The 23,557-nt window shown below is 50.4% G+C and overlaps 1 protein-coding gene across 5 annotated transcripts in view; it reads right to left on the reverse strand.

The window, feature by feature from the left end:
* Nucleotides 1-9,213, reverse strand: part of PCDH1 (protocadherin 1) — a 28,109-nt gene extending 18,896 nt beyond the window's left edge. For 2 of the 5 annotated variants that reach the window (XM_054488481.2, XM_054488484.2), the window contains exon 1: nucleotides 8,676-8,870. In XM_054488481.2, coding sequence (XP_054344456.1) covers nucleotides 8,676-8,715 — 40 coding nt within the window. In that variant the 5' untranslated portion in view covers nucleotides 8,716-8,870. Of the gene's footprint in view, nucleotides 1-4; nucleotides 169-6,318; nucleotides 6,335-8,675; nucleotides 8,871-9,196 lie in introns of those variants that run through there. The other 3 variants (XM_054488483.2, XM_054488482.2, XM_054488485.2) reach the window with 3 other exon arrangements.
* Nucleotides 9,214-23,557: the final 14,344 nt, after the last annotated feature.

Here is a 23,557-nt window from a genome sequence, read left to right on the forward strand (position 1 = left end):
TCACCCTCTCCCACTGACACACAATTCTCCACAAGGGCAGTCAGTCCCAGCACAGAACCCCAATTCCAGAAACTCAGATCCCTGAATCTCATCCACAGCTGGGTGTAGTAGCAGTGTCTGCCCCAGCTGGAGGAGCCAGTAAGAGGTCTGGCATGCCTAGAGCAGCTCCCGCCCATGGAACACCCTCACCCACCTGACGCTCCCTGGGCCCAAGCCCGGCTGCCCGCCCTCTTTCCTTCTTTTCCTCCCCGCTCTCTGCTCTGTGCTTCACCCAACACCTCCTTCTCACGAGCATCCTGCCTTAGTCACCGATGGTAATTACCTTGATACTGAGATAAGGAGAGAGAGCCAGTGGAAGGGTGAGGCCTCGAGCATCCCCAATTGGAGCACCCCTCCCCACACGCATGGTAGGAAAGAGACACAAGTACATCCTTACACGCCCCACACCCTGGGACCTTGACTTGTCACACTGGGCTCCATTAAGGTTGGCTGGAGGGAGAGGGGATGATGTCTCATTTCTCTTTATTCTGAGATGCCAAGTCAGTGCATATGCATGAGGTATGACATCTAAATCCTCTTTTTCTGACAATCACCCACGGTGCCCAGTATTCTCCACCCCCATAAAAGGCCAGCTTCAATTGGGCAAGGCTTGTGAAAATGGTTAGGGTTGAGGAGTAGGTGTTAGCCTTCCCCGACTTTCCCCCAACACATATGCCCCAGAACGTGCACACAGGCCACAGACTGTGCACACATGCCCCAGAGCGTGCACACATGCCCCAAAGCATGCACACAGGAACATGCACAGTTGCTAGGGCTCCTCTCCTCTCCCTCCTGCTGCCATGGGCAGGTGTGTACAAGGGAACACAGGTCAAGATTGGGGTCAGAACTGTGGTCAGGGCTGACTAATCCTGGAATTGGCATTGGGAGCTGCCCTGGCCTGTCCTTAGCAACAGGGAGCCCAGCAGGTCTAACTGGGACAGAGCTGCTGATGATAATGACACCACCAGCCTTTCCCTGGCCACTCCCCCACCCCACACCCTCTGGTCTCTGGATGAACATCTGGCTCTTATTTGACATCTATCTCCATATATCCAGCCTCTACTTCACACTTGCCTCTCCCAACTTCTGCCCTAGGCAACCACAAGCTGCACCCCCATCACAACAATAACCCCCTTCTTCTGCCCATCTGCCCTGGCTTTGAGGTCGTGCATTTGCAGATCCCAGCTAGACCCAGCTACTGTCTCTGTCTTGAATGCCCCCTCCTCTCCAACAAAATCATGGCCAGTCCCTCCTTTATTCAAATCCAAAATCTTTGGATCGGCAGTTTCTTTAGAGGCTTCTGGTTCAGTCTCCTTTCCCCACTTCCTCACTTTTACCTGGAATACCTGCCCCACACCTGGAACACCCACCCCACATCAATCCCACTGAGGGCAGGCTCTGGCCCTCCAGGAAACCTTCACAGTCCTCTCCTGCCCACGGTGACCTCTCCTTCCTCCAACTCACGGCCACTTATTGTCTGCTCCAATCCCAAGGCAATGAATCATGTGGCTGACTGGGACACCGCCCGCCTGTATTGTTCAGCTTCAGTATTGTGCACCTCTTCCTGAGTTCTCTGCCTTTCCAGGCAAACACAAAGTACCATGAAGGAAGGGACAGTACTCTGTATATTCACTCATCCCCTGCCCCCTAACAATGCACCTTTGCACATCTGGGTACACTGTAGGGACTCAGTCATGCATTCAACAAATGTTTATCGGGCATTTACAATATGCCAGGCTCTGTCCTGGGCACTGGGATGCAGAAGTAAACAAGACTGGTCCAATCTGCCATGACAGTGCTTCTAACTCAATGACGATTTGTCCATTTTGTTTGGTTGCTTCTGTATACCATTTGGCGAAAGTAAGGCAGCACGGTGGAGAAGAGTGAGGGCTGTGGCATAAGACAGTCTGAGGCAAACCCAGCTGCTCACTTCCTGGCTGCATGACCTGAAGCAAAGATTTAGTGCCTCAGTTTCCTTGTCTGTAAAATGGGGATAATACTACCTATTTCCTAGGGTATTTGAGATACTGTGGGCTAAATGTGGGTACTCAACAAAGGACTCCTTCAAAGCATTTAGCACAATTGTAGTTGTGTACCTGTTTGGAAAATGTGTTAATTGTCTGTCTTTGCTCCAAGATGGTGAGCAGAAAGCAGGAGAGTTTCTACTTTGTTTGCTGCTACCTCCTCAGGGCTTAGCCCTGGACCTGGCACACAGTGGGCACTCAGCAACTCTTGAATGACTGTTGTTATTTTGGCTCTCTGGGCTTAGCCTTTCCTGGTACTTGCTGTGTGACCACTGCTCTTTTACTTGCTCACTTACCCGATTCCCCTATGCCACTAAGAACTTCCTGGGGTAAAATGTAAGTCTCCTCTGTTTAGGGCACATAGTAGACTCTCAGCAAATGTTCACTGAATGCACAGAGTCCTTAGATAAATCAAACACATCCCCTCCTCTGTATGGCCTTCCCCAAGCACAGGCCCCTCCCTAAAGTGTGTGCGGCATTATCAGATTGGTGTGAATGTTAATCTCTTTAAAGGAAGCAGAAATTTATCTGTACTCCATTTGGATCCACCCCCCACACACTCTCCAGCCACCTCCCCTCCACCTGCATGAACCTGGCACAAGGCTCATCTGACTACTTCAACCCCAACCCAAACACGTCCCCAAAGGACCATCACCAGAGAACCTCATTTTCTTATGGGACTGTATCCTGCTGCCACCCTCGTCTGCATATACAAGGTGGTATCACTGTGCACCCCAATTCTCTACAAAAGTCTTGGCAGGTGAGGCGTTATGTGGGAAGCCCACGGGAATTACCCTAAACCTGACCAAGAGAATAAATAAGGCAGTCACTGTTTGCCTCTGTTCTCTCCAGATCAAGGATATTCAAGATAGTTAATCTTTTGTGGTCACATCCTCCTTCAAGAATTTTATAAAACCATGGTGCAGATTTTTCCAGGAAACATGACTGTTCACAAATTTTAGCTGCTAATTCAGGGGGCCATGATCTGGCAGTCAGGGCGAATGATGTGTGGCCACTCCAAGAGCTACGAATTAAGCCCCTACCTCAGGCTTCCTCCATCTCACAGTCACAACCTGAGGCCCTATAACCTTTCAAACCTCCTAGGCAGAACAGGCATACATGCTTGTGAGACTACCTCTGCCCCCCACACGCTCTTTCTCACCCTGAGGAGTTGCCTTACCTTCAACCAGCAAAAGAACCAGTTAAGGACTGTGGTATCTAACCTTTGAATTGGAAAGAGAAGGAGAACCACAGGATAATATCCAGCTCAAGGAAGGTATGGGATGGCGGGGCCGGGGAAAGGTCCCAGAAAGTAGGAGGAATGTGGGGAAAACAGGGTTGGGGGAGAGTTGCTCACAGTGGGGAAAGGAGTTGAAGAGGGCTTAGGCCCTTCAAGCATCTGGAGAGTTTCTTCAAAATGAAGATTATCTGGCCCCACCCTTAGGAATCTTTATTCAGGGGGTGGGACCTAGAGAAACCCCCAAGCAATTGTGACGCAATGGTCGGACCATCTGGGTACAACTTTGAGATAATTCCAGGGAGTTCAGAAAGAGCCTGAGGTCCTGCAAACTCTTTTTTTTTTTTTTTTTTTTTGGGACGGAGTCTCACTCCGTCGCCAGGCTGGAGTGCAGTCCCCTGCCTCAGCCTCTCAAGTAGCTGGGACTACAGGCGCATGCCATCACGCCCGGCTAAATTTTTTTTTTTTTTGTATTTTAGTAGAGACGGGGTTTCACCATGTTGGCCAGGATGGTCTCGATCTGCTGACCTCACGATCTGTCTGCCTCGGCCTCCCAAACTGCTAGGATTACAGGCTTGAGCCACCGCGCCCAGCCCGGTCCTGCAAACTTTTTTTTTTTTTTTTTTTGAGACGGAGTCTTGCTCTGTTGCCCAGGCTGGAGTGCAGTGGCCCAATCCTGGCTCACTGCAAGCTCCGCCTGCCGGGTTCACGCCATTCTCCTGCCTCAGCCTCCCAAGTAGCTGGGACTACAGGCACCTGCCACCATGCCCGGCTAATTTTTTTTTTTTTTGTATTTTTAGTAGAGACGGGGTTTCACTGTGTTAGCCAAGATGGTCTCGATCTCCTGATCTCGTGATCCTCCTGCGTTGGCCTCCCAAAGTGCTGGGATTACAGGCGTGAGCGACCGCGCCCAGCCCCTGCAAACTCTTATCATCACCTTTGCCATCATAATCACTCATCATCATCATCATCTCAGCAAACACTAAGATTTTACTCAGTACTAAACATTTTACACACATGATCTCTTTCCTCCCAACCCTGTGAAATGGGTAGTATTTATTATTACACTCCTTCCCATACTGCAGATGATCAAATGCGGGCTGAGAAAGAATAAACTGTCTTAAGTCACAGAAGTAGTATGTGGAAGAACCAGGACTTGAGAAATAAGAATGCCTCTTCACATCCCAGAGTCTGGGGGAAAGGAACAGAAATATCTGAGGCTAGAATCTGATGCCTGTTATGTCACACCCGCCTCCCCTCCATTCCTGGACTGCCAACCTTGCCCAGTAAGGAGGGAATAAGAAACATTGGGCCTAAGGGTCAAGGAATGAACCAGCCCAGGCTTCCTAGGATGCTGCTGTTCACCCAGGGGCCCGTAGAGATGCAGGGAGAAAGCCAGGGTGGCCTGGAAGGGCAGGAGCAGCAATAAGGAGGCCTTCCCTCACCCCTGCTCCCACTATCTCTGAACTTTGTCCCCAGCAGTTGGGCACTGGGAGTCATTAGTCCCATACGGCAGTCTTTGATACATGCAGCACCTTATCTGCCCTTCCCCAGGCCCTGGCTGCCTTCCTGGGCAACGGTGCCCTACCTCCCCCCAGTGACATGAGCACCCAGGACCCTGAGAAGCCAGAGCCTGAGGGGGAACAGGCGCAGGGACCCATGTCCCTCAGACAGAGGAGCAGAAGTGCCATCAGCGGTGTAGGAGTAAGGGATAAGGAGGGGACGGAGTCCCAGCAAAGCTGAAGGAAATAGCGTCTGTGTCAACATCTGGGAAGGGATGAGAACAGAGGTGAGGGTTCACCCGGAAACTTCACTTCCAGCCCACCCCGGGGACCAAGGTCCATTTTGCTGAGTGCTGTGGCCAGAGAAAAAACACACAGAGGCAGCCACCACTGTCCCAGTAGCCAGGTCAGCTCTGACTCTCCACCCTCACCCCAGCACTGTTACACAACCGTCACTGCCGCGGGCACAAAACACCAAGGGACAAACGGACTGTCGCGCGGGGAGAGGGGAAGCAAATGGGGTTTCTTGGGGTGGAGCTGAACAGAAGCCTCCCACAGAGAGCAAGTGTGCAGACCTCAGCTCCCCTCTCTCCCACAACCCTCTATTAGCATCTGCAGGGCTTCTGGGCACCTGCATGTCAGATTGTTGGGGTTAGAACCCTCGCTCCACCACTTCCTAGCTGTGTGACATTAACCAAGTGAATTTACTTTTCTGAACCTGTTTCCATACTGTGAAATGGAAATAATGAATCCTGCCTCTTGAAATTATTTGGGAGAATTAAATGAGATCTCATGCCTATAAGGTCTATTACATTACATGTAAAGGACAAATCATTTTTTTTCTAAGTCTTCCAATTGCTGAATAGACCATTTTATTTCCAGCATCAGGCACACAGTGGGTGCCCCTTGGTTCGATGAATAAACAAGCCAATCCTTCGCTGGTTGGTAAGTCCTATGAAGGCAATGATGGTATGTCTCTTACTACCACATCCTCACCACCCACCATGGGCCCTGGCAGATAAAAGGTGCTCAATACATTGTTGAACAGAATCTCTGCACCAACTATCCTTGCTCACGGCAGGGGCAGCCCTCACCTTCTTCTTTCCCCACACCCCTCCCCGAACCCTGATTCCCACTTAGCTCCTCCCCCACCCTCGCGGCCCCCTCCTGGCCCTTCAACCCCCTTCTTCCCAGCAATTAGCTTACTATCGCTTGCCCAGCTCCCCTGCAGAAGTAGCCACAGCAGCAGCCCCTCTGCTAAGAAGATGGCAGACCAGCAAGACACCCACTTCCAGCTGAAGTCCCTTTTGGAATTGGGAATTGGAGGTGGGTAGGAGAAGGGGTAAAAACTAAATGTGGCCAAAACTGAATCCAGACTTGCGTCCCTATCACACTGCCTCTGGCCACCTCTGGGGATCAGTCTGCCTCTCCCCTCGATTTCACCCCATGCCCTAGTCTAGTTGTAATTACAGGTTCCAATTCCCCCAGACCTTAACGTCAATAAAGTAATACCCACCTACTCCCGCGCCCCCCACCCCCCACAAACACAGCTAGACCTCCGGCTTGTCATAAAAACTTTCTGGGCGGCCCCTTCCCTGGCAGCTCCCGAGGGTTGACCCAGAGCAGGTGCTAGAAGGCTCGCGGCGTCTTCCTGCACGAAGTCCTGGACTCTGCCGACCCGAGCAGCCCCAGTCCGCACCGCCTTGGTCAGCGGGCGCTCCCAGCACACACCCAGCGCGCGGAGCGACTCCTCCCAGAGGACGCCGAGTGTGTGTGTGTTGCGGGGATTCGGGGGTGGCAGGGGAGACGGCCGCAGTTTCTTGGGCTCTGGTGGCCCCACCCCCACCCCGGCAGCGCCCAGCCTCCAGGAACCCAAGGCAAGGCTAGGGCGCGGCGTGGTGAGAACGCGCCTCGGCTAGCGGGGGGAGCCCTTGCGCCCCCCGCACCCAGGCCACCGCGGGGAATCCCTCCTCCCCGGCATCTCCGGCCTCGGCCTAGGGTCCCCCGCAAGCCGGAGCCGGCGCGAGCAGCGCAGCGGGGGCCGGGAGGGGGCGGGGAGGGAGCCGGCGCCGGAATCACAAAGCCGCGAACCCGGCTAGGCGGGGACATTCTCATAAAACCGACCCTCTCGTGGCAAGCGGAGGGGGGTTTTTGCCCTACGCTCAATCCTCCAAGGCCTCAGTGCCGCCCCCAGTCTTTCCTGGCAGAAGAAATAGTAGCCGACCACTGTTGGAGAAACTGAGGCCAGAATTCTGACTTACAGAGGATAGCTGGGGGGGAAGGGGTGCGAGACCACCTCGCCTACAAATTCTGCTCCTGTGCCTGCCGCGATCTCCCTTCTGGCTCCAGGGCCTGCCCGAGCACACACTGGCCTACAGCAGGGACCAGGCGGAGGGGGCGCCCAGGTGTGAGACGAACCCAGGTGTGCGGGACCCACCAAGGTGTGTGGGACCCAGGTGTGCTGGAGACCCAGGTGGCTCAGAAAACTCAGCTAAATGGCTGGAAGAGGGTCGCAATCACCGTCCCAGGCTAGCACCCTTTACAAAGGAACCTGGGGCCCGGATCTCCGGGGAGGCGGGATGGCTTGGCCAGCCAGGTCCAGCTTGTTCCCGGAACACCGGCCGGTTCGGCCCGGGAGTGGGGGTTGGGGAGGCGCCGACTGGGAAGCCCGCAGGCCGGCCCAGCCTTCCCGCTGTGCCGATATTTACAATAATAATGTCGCGATTAACGTGGCGGGGCGCTTGGGGCTCGCCGAGCGACCCCGGCGGCTTCTCCTGCCTGAATCTGGACTCCGAGGGAGAGGAACGGAGTGTGTGTGTTTGTGTGTATGCGCTGCAGGGTGTAATGTAATGTGACACTGTTGGTTTAAGGTGTGTGTGACACCCAGTGTTAAGATGGGTGAAGCAGTGGATTCTGTGTTTGTGACCGTGAGGCGCTGCTGTAGGTGCCACTTCCTGTGTTAGAGTGTGTGCCATCACGCGTGTGCTGAGATACTGGGTTGTGTGTTTGTGTGGGTGCAGTAGAGGGGTGCAAGGAGACCTGTGCTGTTTACCTATGTTCTGGCCAAGAAGTGGATAAGATGATATATGCTAGGGTGTGTTCCTTAAAGGAATGTGGGGGGTGGCTAGGTTTTGAGGGTTAATGTACTGAACTGTGGCTGTGACACTCGTACATGAGGGCACGAGATTGTGTTTGTGTGTCCACGTCGCGGGGTGTCACACCCGGTTGTGTTACTGCTCTGTAAAGCCACGGGTTGTGTGTCGGTGCTGCTGATCGTGCAGACACTGAAGCGGATTCTGAGCTGGTGACGGTGCCCCAGTGGGCGCTGGTGTGCGGGAGGTATGTCTGTGTGCACATATGTACGGATGTATGTATGTGTGTATATATGTCCACGGTCTGGCCCTCTGGGTGCCCGCGGGAAGCTGCAAGCGGCTGAGTGAGCCGAGCTAGTTGCCCAACAAGTGTGTACGTATGTGTCGTGGACAAGGGTCCTTGCTTGCTCCGTCCTCCGGGAGACCCCCACCAAACTGGGGGCCGCGCGCTTCCCCAAACCCATCCTCCACGCCGCGCGCTCCTGGAGTCTCCTTATCCCCTTCTCTCCGAGCGCGCCCAGGTTCGGGACGCGGGGACTGGGGTTCTGCTCAGCACCCCCTCCCCTCCCTCGGCTTCTCGCCGCGGACCTGGGAGGCCGGAATCCCTCGGCCGCATCCCCCACTCTGGGCTCCCAGCAGCCCCCACCTCAGCCCCCTCGCGCCGAGCTCGGGCTGGGCCCCCGCGGCCTCGCTCCGCCGAGCGCCCCTCCCTCAGCTCCCGCCGGCCATGACCGCTTCGGGCCCCAAGCCGCTGCTGCCTCCACCGCCGCCGGATCCTTACCCGCCTCCGGGCAGCGCCGGCCGCCCGCCCCGCTGTCCATGAGCCGCCGCCGGCCCCGGCCCCGGCCCGGGCTGCGGCTCCGCACGGCTGGGGCTGGCGCTGCGGTTCGGGCTCCGGCTCCGGCTGGCTCTGGGCGCAGCAGCCCGGCGGCTTTGCGTCCGCGCCGCGCTCCCGCTTCCCGAGTGTGTGAGGCGGCGGCGGCGGCGGCGGCGGCGGCGGCGGCGGAGCCAGCAGAGAGCGGAGCGCACAGCCCGGCCCGCCCCCTCCCTCCCTCCCCCCTCTCTCCCGGCCCGCCCGCCCGCCTCCCCGCCCCCCCTCCGGCCGGGAGGTGGAGCTCGGGACCGCTCCGGTCCGGCTGGGAGGGGACCCCGAGCACCGCTCCCCAAAGCCTGGACCCCTCCCTTTGCCATCTCTTCACTGCCCGAGGCCCAGTACACAGGCCGTCCCCTCCTCTGCGCTTCACCTTACACTTATCGCACCCAAGCCTCCATCTAGGACCGCTCCTGGATTCCCCTCCTTACCCTACTCAAACACCTGTCCCCAGCTCTGTCTGCCCCCTGGGAAGTCGAGGCAAGGGAAGTGTCTCGCACAGCGCCTTCTTCCCTGGGCACCTGCTCCTCCATATCCACCCTCTTCCCGCCCAGATCCCCGATCACCCTGTGTGGCCCTCCCTTCCCGCTGCGCTCGGGGAAAGTCCACCCCTCCCCCTCCGGCCGAAGCCGCAGAGCGGTCAGCCTCGGTGGCCGCAGCAAGCCGTGGGGGTGGGGCTATGGAGGGGACCGTGGGAGGAGGAGGCTAATGGGACCCGGGGGCTCTAGAGTGAGGATAGGGAAGATACACAAGCGTGAAGACGAAGTGCTGCTCCTGAGCTTAGGCTATTCGAGGGTCCCCTGATCACCTGCCCTCTGGGCGGCGTAGTGCTTCGGCCACACGTATTTGCCAGTGACTTAACATTATACAGTCACCGGATCCCTGCCCCGCGAGGCCGCGCAGTGTCACGGCCTGTGTCACACGCCCTCGCAGTGCCACACGCTCCCTATCACACTCACCAAATCACACACGGTGTCACACGCAGTGTCTCACACACTCCAATACTCGGTTTCTCCCATTCAGCTCTGGCTCTCTGGCGCCATCTAGAGGTCTATGAGCAGCTTGGGAACTCCCTCTCCTGCGCTTGCGGTTTGGTAACCCAGGCTGCCAAGTGTCCCAGTTCAACAGGACCTCCTGCCTTCTTCGCCTGCAGGCCCAGGCAGAGTGTTCTAGGTCAAAAGAATGAGGAAGGTTATCCCTAGCCAGGCCTAGTGCTGGGTGAGGAAAGGCTCTCGTTATGGGATGACCAGTTGCTGGGCCTCTTTTTGCCATAGCCTCTGACTCCCCATCTCTGTCCTTCCCCGTTTTCCTGTTCCTACAACTCTTCTGCGCCTTTCCTCTTTCTTCTACTTCCTTCTCTTCTCAGCTCTGGCCTCTCTTGGTGGGATGCTCTTCAGGGTAAAAGTGGAATCTCTGGCTAGCTAAGAGGGCAAGCAAAGTCTGTCCAAGATCTCTCCCAGAGCAGCCCCGCTTAACTGGACTCCTTTTCTGGCCTGGTCCCTGCTCTATCCTTCAGCCTCAGGAGCCCAGGGGCGGGGCTCTAGATGGGAGATGGGGAAATCTGGTGAAAGAGGGGGGTGGGTCTGTCCTGTAAGTAGCTTCTTTCTGTCTCTAGAAAGCTCATACTCTCCATATCATTGAGCACAGCTCTGAGGAGGGAATCGGTGGCCCAGAGAGAAGAAATCTTCCACGGAAGAGCTGCCCGGGTCTCCCTGCCCCCAGCGTGTGCCCGCTGCCCAGTGCAGCAAACCCTCCCCGGTCTGCTTGCTGGGAGCCATTCAAAGGCTCCTCTGTTCTCCTCCGTTGCTCAGGGCGGAGCAGGATCAGCAGCCGCAGAGCTGGGCAGGAAATGCTAATCTCCCAGATGTTCGCCTCCATCCTCCCTGCTCCACCACCATCAAACTCAAATTCTGCACCAAGTGGTAGGAGCAGAACTGGGCCAGAGCAGCAGCACCAGGGTGTGCCTACTCTTCTCCCTGCTCCCCAGCCCCTCCTACCCCGGCTGCCAGGCTGGGCTCTGTGCCCGAGTCAGGGGCAATGTAGATATGAGAACTGGGGCCTTTTTCCCCCAGGAAAGAGGGCAGGTGAGCAAGCAGGGACTGGGAGGATGGTTGGGGAGCAAGGGAGGTGGCATTTGAAGAGGAGAGAAGTCAGACTTTTGGCCCTGTACCAAAGTGGGAGGAGGACCTGCTTGGCAAGTGAAGCATTGGGGGAGGCTCCTGAAACTGATGGTGCCTGAGTTCTAGCTGAGACTGTGGCCAGGGATTGGAACCAGGGTGATGCCGGGTATGGGAATGGTTGGGGAACTTGCTGTGATATCCATGTACCTGGGATGGGCTGTGGCTAAGTGAACTAGGATGCTGTAGGGCCTGGAACTGTAACACCAAGGCTGCTGCCTCTGATCGTACTTGGGACACTGTTGCAGTGCTTTGATACTGGTGTGCCTAGGCTATAGCCAATAAGATTACCTGAGAAACTATCGCCAAGCTGTGTGTATATGGGTGTGTGTGTGCATGTTGAGGGAGGGCTGTAACGCTGATAAGCTGTTGGGCCTGAAGCTATAGATACGAGCTGGCACACTTGAGACTGGCTATAGCTGAAAAGCTATTCCCTGTTAATATGATGTAGATGGGACCGTAGCTGGATCCATTGCCTAGGTCCTAGGAGATGAGAGGCTGTTGTGAGGAGCCTGTACCTGGGAGACAGGCTGTTACCTGGGATAGGAGCAGAGCTACTGTTGTATATAGGACTGTAGCTGAGCTGCTATTGGTCCTGGAGCTGTAGCTGTGATGACAGCATACTGGGGATTGGCTATAGCTAAGATGCTGTTGCTCAGGATTGTGGCTGGGCTGTTACTGTGTGCTGGACTCTAGCTGGGATGCCTGCAGCTATAACTTTAAAGCTTGGGTGTAGCTAGGAGGCCATTTCCTGGTAATTTTGCTGGACTCTATTGTCCAGAGACTCTATTGTCTAGGAGATGACAAGCTGTTCTGGGAGGCAGGATACTACCTGAGATGGAAGCTGATGTACTGTTGGAGCTGATCTACTGTTGTGCCTAGGGTGGTCCCCAAGTGGCTGTTGCTGGATCAGTGACGAGCTGGGTGGGGGAAGCCAAGTGAGTCCTGCCTTGAGGTCTGGGAGATGCCAGGAGCCCTAGGTTGGGTGGGGGCTGCTGCTCTGGGGAGGCCTCAGCAGCTGCTCTGCTGTGGAGCTGGAAAGCCTGTTTTCATTACTGTTTTAACTCTTTTTTTAACCTTGTTTTTCTCTCGGCTGCACTTTCGCTCACTCATTAATTTTGGTATTTTTCTCACGGTGCCTCAGCCCCTGTCATGGCTGCCATGGCAACAGGAGGCAGTGTGCTCAGTGCCAAAATATCTGATCAAAAAATAACCAAAATAAGCAAACACCAAGACGACTGTTCTGGGGACTATGGTTGAGGGAGAGCCAATGGCTCAGATCCAGGAAACCCTAGGCTCCAGGGTACCTGTTTCACTACCCCTCTCCCCCAGGGAAGCTTTGCTGAACGTTCTGATAACCTAGAGGGCCCCTTTCCAAGGACTCTCCCACAGCACAATCTCCCAGGACTCTGAGATTTCCCATAGTTCCTGTCCAAGGTGCAGCTTTGCCTGAGGTGGGAGCATCAGGAGAGGGTGAGGGCTGGGGATCATTTCCCAGGAGCTGGCAGATGAAGCTTCTAAGAAGCTCCCTCCCTGCCCTAGCCACAAGCATCTGCACTCACTCACTCACCCAACCCTCTTCTGGCCCTTCTTGCCTTAGGCTTATCTCCCTTTCTCTGCACCCAACCCCCACTAGGCCACTTTTGTTTTCTCATAGCCCAACATTCTGATGGGATGAACAGAGGGGAGGAAGCTGACAGTCTCCAGCCCCCTACCAACTCCTCAGTGGAGGTGCCAGAGAGGGGTACCATAAAAGTAGCTGACATTCTGAGGCCTCTGCCCACCTCTAGCTCACCTTCCTAGGGGAGATTCCTGAACAACCCTGACCACTCACACTGCACTCCAATTTTCCCTCCCATTTCTTGGGAGCCTTCTAGTTCCCTGGAGACCTCCTCTCAAGTGGGCATGTCCCCAGGAGGGGTAAAAGGATAGAGCCTCACATAAGTTAGAAATGGGCAGAGCTCTTGGTACTACCTGTCTCTTTTCCTTCTTCATCCACCACTTTCCCCTCTGAGGAGGCTTGTCTAGATGTCTGGAGCACTGGGAATTGGGGGAATGAGGAGGAGCCCCTCGACTCTGTCTCAGTCACATCACTTAATCACACCTCTCCTTCTGCCCCACCCCTCTGGCAGTGAAGTCTCACTCCCAACAGATCTCCACCCGCTTCCGGGAATGGCCAGAACTCGCCTCCTGTGTCTCTCTTTCCATTTCTATCTTCCCCTCCCCCCAAGAGCTGTAGTGGCCTTGGCCTCCTGGCAGTGCCTTCCCAGCCTGTTTCCATAGAAACTGGGTAGGCTGTGCAGTGCAAGAAGCGGAGGGGAGACAGGAGCAGGAAGGAGGGACCAAGCCTTAGGGACAGCCCCCGATGAAGGGACCGAGGGAAACAGGGAGCTGCCCCATGCAAACTGAGGGTGGGACCCCGATTTGGGGAACCGGGCAGGATGGAGGGTGGACTGGGAGGAAGAGGTAGCAAAAGCTTGGTAGCTGGCTTTGCTGCCTCTTGAGGAAGGGGCACAGAATCTCCCCTTCCCTGCCACAGGTAGTGGGGGTTCCTCCCTCCCCACCCCCTTAAAATCCTTCTTTACCAGGAACTCCCTGATCCAGATGAATCTCTTCTCCGGGGCCCACTAGTCTCTAAGAAAGGGATCATGGGATTCCTTTCTTCCCCGAAGAGCTCCCCACTCTCCCTGGCCAGAGTCTCCTTGATCGGGAGGCTGGGCAGCCCCTGGGGACCCGGTGGCCGCCGCTGACCCTGTGGCGTGCGGCTCTCAAAGGCCCCATTCATCTCTGGGGGCTGAAGGCGCCATTGTCCCCAGCGGGGGGTGGTGTGGGGAGTGAAGGAGTCTGGACTCAGAAGGAAGGAATGCGTCTGGAGAAGTTGCCCCCGGGGCTCCAGTCTCAAGGTCCCCACCAGATCTCCATCGGGACCCTTTCACGACCCCGAGCCCTTTCCCCAGGAGCTCCCAGCAACCTTCGCGCTTCTCCGGAGGGTGGGGACTGCCGCGGCGCGGGGGCAGCCTCGCCCCACCTCTCTGGTGGACTCCGGAGAACCATTTCTGGGACCGGGAGCTGTCCAGCACCTCGGGTCCTGACGAACCGCTGATTCGCCTAGGTGCCATCGGACAAGCGGGTGCTCAGAGCCAGCCCTGGTGGCTCGGGAGCTTTCCCCCAACCAGGCTAAGACCACTAAACCACGCCTGGCCCGGATGAGCTTGGATGCAGCTCCGGACGTGGGGATCCATCGGTGCTGAGAACTGACCTAGGGAGCACCTTGACCCCTGCCCTATCTGGGCACAATTGAAGGGCCAAGGGCCACCAGACCACTTTCCTGGAACCCTGTCTCAGACTTGGGCAGGAAGAAGAGCCATGAGAGGTCAGGCCTTGCCTCTCCCCGCGTTCCCCATCTTTCTCTGTGCCTCTGTTTCTGTTTTCCTCCGGCTCTCCTCCCTCCTCCTCTCTTTCCTTCCCTGCTGGGTTGGGGGCTGCTGAATTATCATTTCTCAGCTCTGCTAATGTGCTCCCCGCTGCGGGGAGGGATCATAATTCTGGGAGATGATTAAGTTTCAAATTGTTTTTCTTTGTGTTGTTGAAGATGAGGCTTTAATATGGTCCTTCCTCAGCCCGGGAGTCTTCCCCCATTCTTCCTCTCCTAGTACTCTCCTCACTAATAGGCTAGGTTTGGTACCATGACTTTTGTGGTCTTCGCCAAACTTTTATGTGTATGGGGTGGTAAGGGAGAGGAGCATAGACCTACCCTTTACTCAAAGGGGAATTTTTTTTTTTTTGAGACGGAGTCTCACTCTGTCGCCCAGATTAGAGTGCAGTGGCGCCATCTCAGCTCACTGCAACCTCTGCCTCCCGGGTTCAAGTGATTCTCCTGCCTTAGCCTCCCGAGTAGCTGGGATTAGAGCTGCGCGCCTCCACGCCTGGCTATTTTTTAATATTTCACTAGAGACAGGTTTCATCATGTTGGCCAGGCTGGTCTCGAACTCCTGACCTCAAATAATCCGCTCGCTTCAGCATCCCAAAGTGCTGGGATTACAGGCATGAGCCACTGTTCCTGGCTAGGAATACATTTAATATAGTGGTGAGAAACACTGGTTTGGAAGTCGGACAAGTCAACATGTAAATCCTGACTCTGCCACTTACTACTCAGGTGACCTTCGATGAGTTACTTGAACTATGAGCCTCCATTTCTTCATCTATTAAATGGGGATACTGTGAATTACCTCATAGAGTGTTGGTGAGGATTTAAAGTGATAAATCATGTAAAGTGGTTAGCCGGGTGTACAGCTTATGGTAAAACTCAGTGAATGTTAGTAGTTATTACTACACACATACCTTACCCTGTTTGATCCTGCTTCCCATAGCCTCCCTGACTTTGTTCTTCTGTTCAATGTTTATCTAATGCCTACTATTTTCCAAGTACTGTACAATAGAGAGTAAGTTATCCAGGAGTGAGGAAGTTGGCTTTCTTGCCTATTTGTTCCTCAAACACCCCTTCCTTTACCTCCTTCCTTCCTTTCAACTTAAGTTCACTCTCATTTTACCCTCCCACCAGCTTCCAGTTCTTTCTGCATTGTTCCTACTCCATTTTTCCTTCTTTCACTGACATCTTATCACTTCACTTTGATTCTTATCCTCCTAATACACATACATTTTTTCACCTTCTACATTATTCTTCATCCCATTTGGGGCCATCATAGTGAAAAAAAGGGCTGAATTTTCAAACTAGGAAAGAGAATTCTGTCATGCTGTGTGTATGTGTATATGTGTGTGTGTGTGTGTCTGAGGAACACACACATTAATTCACATTCAACAGTAACTCTATAGCTGACTTCTGAACTCCTGCGTTTGAACTGTGTGCTTGTTTGCCTCTCTATCCCCTCTATTTAAGCTCTTAAAATACAAGTCTATTTCTTTGCCTGCCTACCTGTCTGCTCTGTCCTTTCCTCTCTCTCTTTTGGAATTTGTTGTTTTAAACATCTTTATTGAGATATAACTGATATACAAAGAACTACATGTATTTAATATGTATGATTTGATGAATTTGGATGTCTTTGTTATATTCTGAATGGGAATGCTTACTGGTTGTTAGTATGAGAAGCTGATTTATGATAATGTGTTTTTTTGTTTGCTTAACTGGCCTCCTACCTATCACCATACAGGTGATGGGTTCAGGATACACTACACCAAAATGTGGCAACTTGACATTTGAGCAAACAGCAGAAGCAGGAAAATCATTCCCACCTGTCCCTCTCTCTTATTCCCGGAAGTGGGCCAAAAACCTCTGACCGTCTTCCTCCTTTTCTCCTGAGGTAGAACATAAAACCCTAATTCCAGACGTATCCTCCCCATACCCAGAGGAAAGGAGCATCCTTGTCCTCAAGTTACACAGAGTTACTAAGTAGAATTTGAACAAAGAGACCTTGCTAAGTTTTCTCCAGTTTACTACCACTAGACTATACCTCCTTTGTCCAATCATACTTCTGCTTGCCTGTCCACTCTTAATAAGAAATCCCTGTCTGGCCAGGCCCGGTGGCTCACTCCTGTAATCCCAGCACTTTGGGAGGCCAAGGTGGGTGGATCACAAGGTCAGGAGTTCAAGACCAGCCTGACCCACATGGTGAAACCCCATCTCTACTAAAAATACAAAAATTAGCAGGGCGTGGTGGTGCGTGCCTGAAATCCCAGCTACTCAGGAGGCTGAGGCAGGAGAATCGCTTGAACCTGGGAGGCAGAGGTTGCAGTGAGCTGAGATTGTGCCACTGCACTCCAGCCTGGGCAACAGAGCGAGACTCTGTCTCAAAAAAAAAAAAAAAGAAAGAAAAGAAAAAGAAAAGAAATCCCAGTCCATCCATTAGGGGTTTTCCTCATTTTTTTCCTTTTTTTTTTTTTTTTTCTGAGACAGAGTCTTGCTCTGTCGCCCAGGCTGGAGTACAGTGGCACAATCTTGGCTCACTGCAACCTCCACCTCCTGGATTCAAGCGATTCTCCTGCCTCAACATCCCAAGTAGCTGGGATTACAGGCGCACGTCACCACACCTAGCTAATTTTTTGTATTTTTTTGGTAGAGGCAGGGTTTCACCATGTTGGCCAGGCTGGTCTTGAACTCCTGACCTCAGGTGATCCACCCACCTTGGCCTCCCAAAGTGCTGGGATTACAGGTGTGTGAGCCACTGCACCTGGCCCAGCTTTCCTCATTTTAATCTTCATTGTTTGGTTACTGCTGGGAAAGTTCCATCCCAGTAGCACCAGTTTGGTGTCACAGATTAGTGGATATGTGACTGGAAGTGTCCTACATTTCTACATTTCATGGGAAATTGGAGAAACCATTTTCACAAACACCATCCTTTACCACCTGTGGCTCTGAAGGCCTTTGTTTTCTTTAGGCTATCTTTGGGGGTGGTTCTGGATCTTGGGAGGACTGAATCTTTTTGTACCCTCTTTTGAGGACATCTCTTTCATCCATGGTTAAGTCATAAAATACTTATTGGTTTTGGGCCAGGCACGGTAGCTCACGCCTGTAATCTCAGCACTTTGCGGGGCTAAGACAGGTGGATTGCTTGCGGTCAGGATCGAGACCATCCTGGCCAACATGGTGAAACCTCATCTCTCCTAAAAATACAAAAATTAGCCAGGCATGGAAGCGTGCATCTGTAGTACCAGCTACTTGGGAGGCTGCAGCACGAGAATTGCTTGAACCCAGGAGGCAGAGGTTGCCGTGAGCTGAGATGGTGCCACTGCACTCCAGCCTGGGCAACAGAGCAAGACTATGTCTCAGAAAAAAAAAAAAAAAAAAAAGAAAGAAAGAAAGACTTATTGGTTTTGGTTCTGAGTCACTTGATTGCTGTCTTTGATTAAAATAAGAAAAAGGATATTTGAAAGTTTTTAATTTATTTTTTAAGTTTAATTTTTTTTTTTTTTTTTTTTTTTTTGAGACAGAGTCTCGCTCTGTCACCCAGGCTGGAGTAGCTGGGACTACAGGTGCCTGCCACCATGCCAGGCTAATTTTTTGTATTTTCAGTAGAGGCGGGGTTTTACCATGTTAGCCGGGATGTTCTCCATCTCCTGACCTCGTGATCCACCCGCCTCGGCCTCCCAAAGTGCTGGGATTACAGGCGTGATTTAACTTGTTTTTTAAAGAGCTCCGCCGGGCGCAGTGGCTCACGCCTGTAATCCCAACACTTTGAGAGGCTGAGGTGGGCGGATCACGAGGTAAGGAGATCGAGACCATCCTGGCTAACACGCTAAAACCCCATCTCTACTAAAAATACAAAAAATTAGCTGGGCGTGGTGGTGGGTGCCTGTAGTCCCAGCTACTCGGGAGGCTGAGGCAGGAGAATGGCATGAACCCGGGAGGCGGAGCTTGCAGTGAGCCCAGATCGCGCCACTGCACTTCAGCCTGGGCGATAGAGTGAGATTCCGTCTCAAAATAAAAATAAATAAATAAATAGCTCTATGGTGGGAAGTTGGTTTAATTGAAAGTTGATAGGCTGGGCGTGGTGGCTCACACCTGTAATCCCAGTACTTTGGGAGGCTGATGTGGGCGCATAATGAGGTCAGGAGATCAAGACCATCCTGGCTAATACTGTGAAACCCCGTGTCTACTAAAAATACAAAAAAAAAAAAAAAAATTAGCCAGGCATGGTGGTGGCAGGCCCCTGTAGTCCCAGCTACTCGGGAGGCTGAGGCAGGAGAATGGTGTAAACCTGGGAGGTGGAGCTTGCAGTGAGCCGAGATCGCGCCACTGCACTCCAGCCTGGGTGACGGAGCGAGACTCCGTCTCACAAAAAAAAAAAAAAAAAAAGAAAGTTGATATTCAGAATATATATTTCATATATATACATATTATATATATACACATATTATATATTATATATATACACATATTATATATATTATATATATACACACATTATATATATTATATATATATATACACACACATATTTTGAGACAAGTTATCAATCTGTTGCCCAGGTTGCAGTGCAGTGGCGTGATCTTGGCTCACTGCAACCTCCACTTCCCAGGTTCAAGCAATTCTCATACCTCAGCCTCCCGAGTAGCTAGGACTACAGGGGCGCATGACCACGCCTGGCTAATTTTTATATTTTTAATAGAGACGAAGTTTTACCATGTTGGCCAGGCTGGTCTTGAACTCCTGACCTCAAGTGATTCACCCACTTTGGCCTCCCAAAATGCTGGGATTACAGGTGTGAGCCACCATGCCTGGCCCAGAATATATATATATATATATTTGTCGTTGTTGTTGTTGTTTGAGACAGAGTCTTGCTCTGTCACCCATACTGGAGTGCAGTGGCACAATCTTGGCTCACTGAAAGCTCCACCTCCTGGGTTCATGCCAGTGTCCTGCCTCAGCCTCCCGCGTAGCTGGGATTACAAGTGCCTGCCACCACTCACAACTAATTTTTTTTTTTGTATTTTTAGTAGAGATGGGGTTTCACCGTGTTAGCCAGGATAGTCTCGATCTCCTGACCTCGTGATCTACCTGCCTCAGCCTCCCAAAGTGTAGGCATTACAGGTGTGAGCCACTGTGCCTGGCCCAGAATATACATATTTTAAGGCATTTCTTTTCTGTCTATTGAACCCTGCTTTTCTCATGGGAACTTCTCAGTTGACTGACCCTTCGCCCCCTTCCCAAACTCCTTCTGACTATATTTTCTGTCAACTGTCTCCATCTCCCTCTTTCTTGAGCTTCATTGCCTCTTAGGGAAGCTGAAGATCCCCCCAGACTAGCTCCTCTAAGACCTCTTCTTTCCATTTACTTCTGCTTTTCCTTCCTCCTTTTGCTTTGGTCTTCTTTCAGTTCCCTTGAATTCTTGATATGCCACCTTTCTCCCTTCCCTCTCCGGAACCTCAATTACTTGAACTTTAGGTCTCCAGCTCTCAAGATACTCAGAGACTCCTGAAAGTAACCACTTGAGGCTAACAAAGAGAAAGAAAAATACTATTTGGAAACAAAAAATGGATGTCTACTTAGATGGGCTTTGGAGGCCGATAGCCACTAGATGTCTCCTCAGTCACTCACCTAAAATTAGTCCACAGCCTCCATAAGATTAACCTCTGATAATAGACAAATATGCTTCCAAAACTTGCATTCTTTTTCTGTGCCATTGAGTTGTAAATTTTCTACCCTGTCTTCTTTAGAACCTAATAGTTACCTTTTGGAAATACAAACTTCAGGGAGGGAATTGTCATCAGAAAAAAAAAAAAAAAAGGAGCTATTTGAAATCAGGTAAGTAAAAAATCTTAAAAGTCTTTTCTACAAATATTGGTAAAAAAACTTTAGACAACTGAGAAGGTAATCTTAACTTTTTATACCTGCCAAAAACACAATTTAGATCTAGCCATTTATTTTATAAATTAGTGTGTTTTGAATTATTGTACCTGGCACATGGCTAACATGTTAAAAGCTGTAAGATCGGCTGGGCACAGTGGCTCATGCCTGTAATCTCAGCACTTTGGGAGGCCGAGGTGGGCGGATCACAAGGTCAAGAGATTGAGACCATTCTGGCCAACATGGTGAAACCCTGTCTCTACTAAAACTACAAAAATTAGCTGGGTGTGGTGGCATGCGCCTGTAGTCCCAGCTACTCAGGAGGCTGAGGCAGGAGAATCGCTTGAATCAGGGAGGTAGAGGTTGCAGTGAGCCGAGATTGTGCCACTGCACTCCAGCCTGGTGACAGAACGAGACTTCGTCTAAAAAAAAAAAAAAAAAAAAAAAAGCTGTAAGATCTTTGCCATCTGTCCATATGTTTACATATGTATGTGTATTTGTATGTTATGCATAGCTGGTATTTTTCCTACCTCTGGATAGTATTATCACATTTATTTATAAAATTCCTTAAAGGAATTCTATTCAAATTGGTCTGGAAATAAATCAGTGCTTGTATAAAGTATTCCTAAAACTCTCAGAAATGTAGAGTCTAAGCCAGGTGTAGTGGCATGATCCTGCAGTCTCAGCTACTTCAGAAGCTGAGGCAGGAGAATCTCTTGGAGAATTCCTTGAGTCCAATAGTTCAAGACCAGCCTGGGCAACATAGTGGCCTCATCTCTCTCTCTCTCTCTGAAAAACAAAGAAAGAAACAGAAACTAACCCCAAGCTTTTTTGAGTTTAGATGACTTGGGTAAATTTTCTTCCTTCCTTCTTTCCTCTTTTTCTTTCTTTCTTTCTTTATCTTTCTTTCTTTCTTTCTTTCTTTCTTTCTTTCTTTCTTTCTTTCTTTCTTTCTGTCTTTCTTTCTTTTTCTTTCTTTCTTTTTTTTTTTTTTTGACAGAGTTTCACTCTTGCTGCCTGGGCTGGAGTGCAATGGCACTATCTCAGCTCACTGCAAACTCTGCCTCCTGGGTTCAAGGGACTCTCCTGCCTCAGCCTCCCAAGTAGCTGGAATTACAGGTGCCTGCCACCAAGCCCAGCTAGTTTTTTGTGTTTTTAGTAGAGACATGGTTTCACTATGTTGGCCAGGCTGGTCTTGAACTCCTGACCTCGCGATCCGCCCGCCTCAGCCTCCCAAAGTGCTGGGATTACAAGCGTGAGCCACCACGCCTGGCTGACTTGGGTAAATTTTCAAGAAATAAGATTAGTTTTTAAATTGTTCATAAAAGAAAATCAGAAATGTCTTCAGAATTGTTAGCATTAAATATAATGCAGACATACATTTTTTTCCACTTGGGTTTACTAGTCAAACAAGCTTATATTATCCCACTTATATATTTAACTTTTAGTTTCTTTGCTTCTGTGGTATTTTTGATACTTGCCTAATTTGTCAACAAGAAAAATAACTTAAGATGGTGGCTAGCTTTGTTTAATGTCTCATGAAATTTTCATGAGCAATTTAATTCAAGCATAATTGTTAAGAACAAGTGAATTAAATGAGATATAAGTGGGATAAAAGCTTATAAATAATCTTTTCCAACAACAATTATGTTTTATAAAACATTTCCAGTTAAAAATAGTTCCAAAATTTTTTTGGCAACTTCAAGCTTAAAGTTATACTAAATTAAATTGAGTAACAAACATTTATCAAACAAGTCATTTCTGTGTAAGATATAATGCTGAAACATTAATCGCTGAACATGAGTTTATCTACTTTTGCTTCTTATTTCAGAAGAACGAAATATATTTGGGTCTCAGTAAAAATGTCCTGTGCCACATTGAAAAATTTTGTTATGGAGATGCATACATTTCTAGAAATTATGAAATGGTGTTAATCTACAGAATGTTGGTATGTGACAGTTCACAATTGCTTACTTCTTAGTTTTCACTAGAAATTAAGGATACTAAAATTTAAAATTCAAATTAATATATGGAATTAAAACTATTAGAAATTATAAGTGTAACAACTCTGTATGCATGTAATGCAAGGAAAATAAGACACATTTTTGGTAAAGAAAATTATAAGGCATGAGGATGTGTTTTTCTGTTAGGGGAAAAACGAGTAATTAATTCTGTCATAAAGTAGAATGACTGATCTTCCCAGAATGAGAAAGAGAAAAATGTAGGGAAAGAAATGTTGATGGATATATATCATCAACGCCTGACCTTGTGATCTGCCCGCCTCAGCCTCCCAAAGTGCTGGGATTACAGGCGTGAGCCACCGCGCCCAGCTTGATGGATATTTTTAAAAGGTTGTAATGGGTTTGAGGAAGGAAATCTTAGGAAAGGAGTCTTATCTGGTGTGATCAAAGCTATCCGAGACTGGATAGATTTATTCAGAAGACATTTTTTAAATTAGCCTTAGCATTAATAGTACACTGATGCAAAACTAGAATTTGGTCTCCTCTGTCAAAGACAAAGTTTTGGCCGGGCGCAGTGGCTCACGCCTGTAATCCCAGCACTTTGGGAGGCCGAGGCAGGCGGATTACCTGAGGTCAGGAGTTCGAGATCAGCCTGGGCAACACAGTGAAACCCCGTCTCTACTAAAAATACAAAAATTAGCTGGGCGTGGTGACACATGCCTGTAATTCCAGCTACTCGGGAGGCTGAGGCAGGAGAATCCCTTGAACTTGGGAAGCGGAGGATGCGGTGAACTGAGATCGCGCCATTGCACTCCAGCCTGGGCAACAAGAGTAAATCTCCATCTCACCAAAAAATAAAAAATAAAAAATAAAAATAATAAAGACAAAGTTTTTTGATGGGGGGTATATTGGTTTGCTTTTGATAAGAGATTATGAAAAGTTTTTTCTTTACCTTTTAAGTAATTGGCATAGAAAACAAAGGTTTTGTGAGCTATCAAAATAATTTTTGGTGCTTCACATGGTCTCTACTAGGTCTTTGATTACTTAAGAAAATGGAGTTCTCTCTATTAAAAGAACTAAAGATTTGTTTTTAAAACTATGTAACTTTCTGTACTTGCCTTTAAAATATTTTGTTGCTACTTTGATTAAATAGATAACAAATAACCTGATTTAATCAAGAGTTTTACACCTTTTGATATTGTTGACAAACTTCCCCAAATCAAATTCTAAATTAAATCTTTTTGACCTAAATCTAAATTTGGGAGCTTTTAGAGGGCCTCTGGAATATCTCAAAATAATTTATTTTCTCTCCTTATATAAAGAGAGATATTAAACTAATTTGGCTTATTTGTG

Source organism: Pongo pygmaeus, chromosome 4 (assembly GCF_028885625.2).
Source record: "Pongo pygmaeus isolate AG05252 chromosome 4, NHGRI_mPonPyg2-v2.0_pri, whole genome shotgun sequence".
In the NCBI taxonomy this organism is placed as follows: Eukaryota; Metazoa; Chordata; class Mammalia; order Primates; family Hominidae; genus Pongo; species Pongo pygmaeus.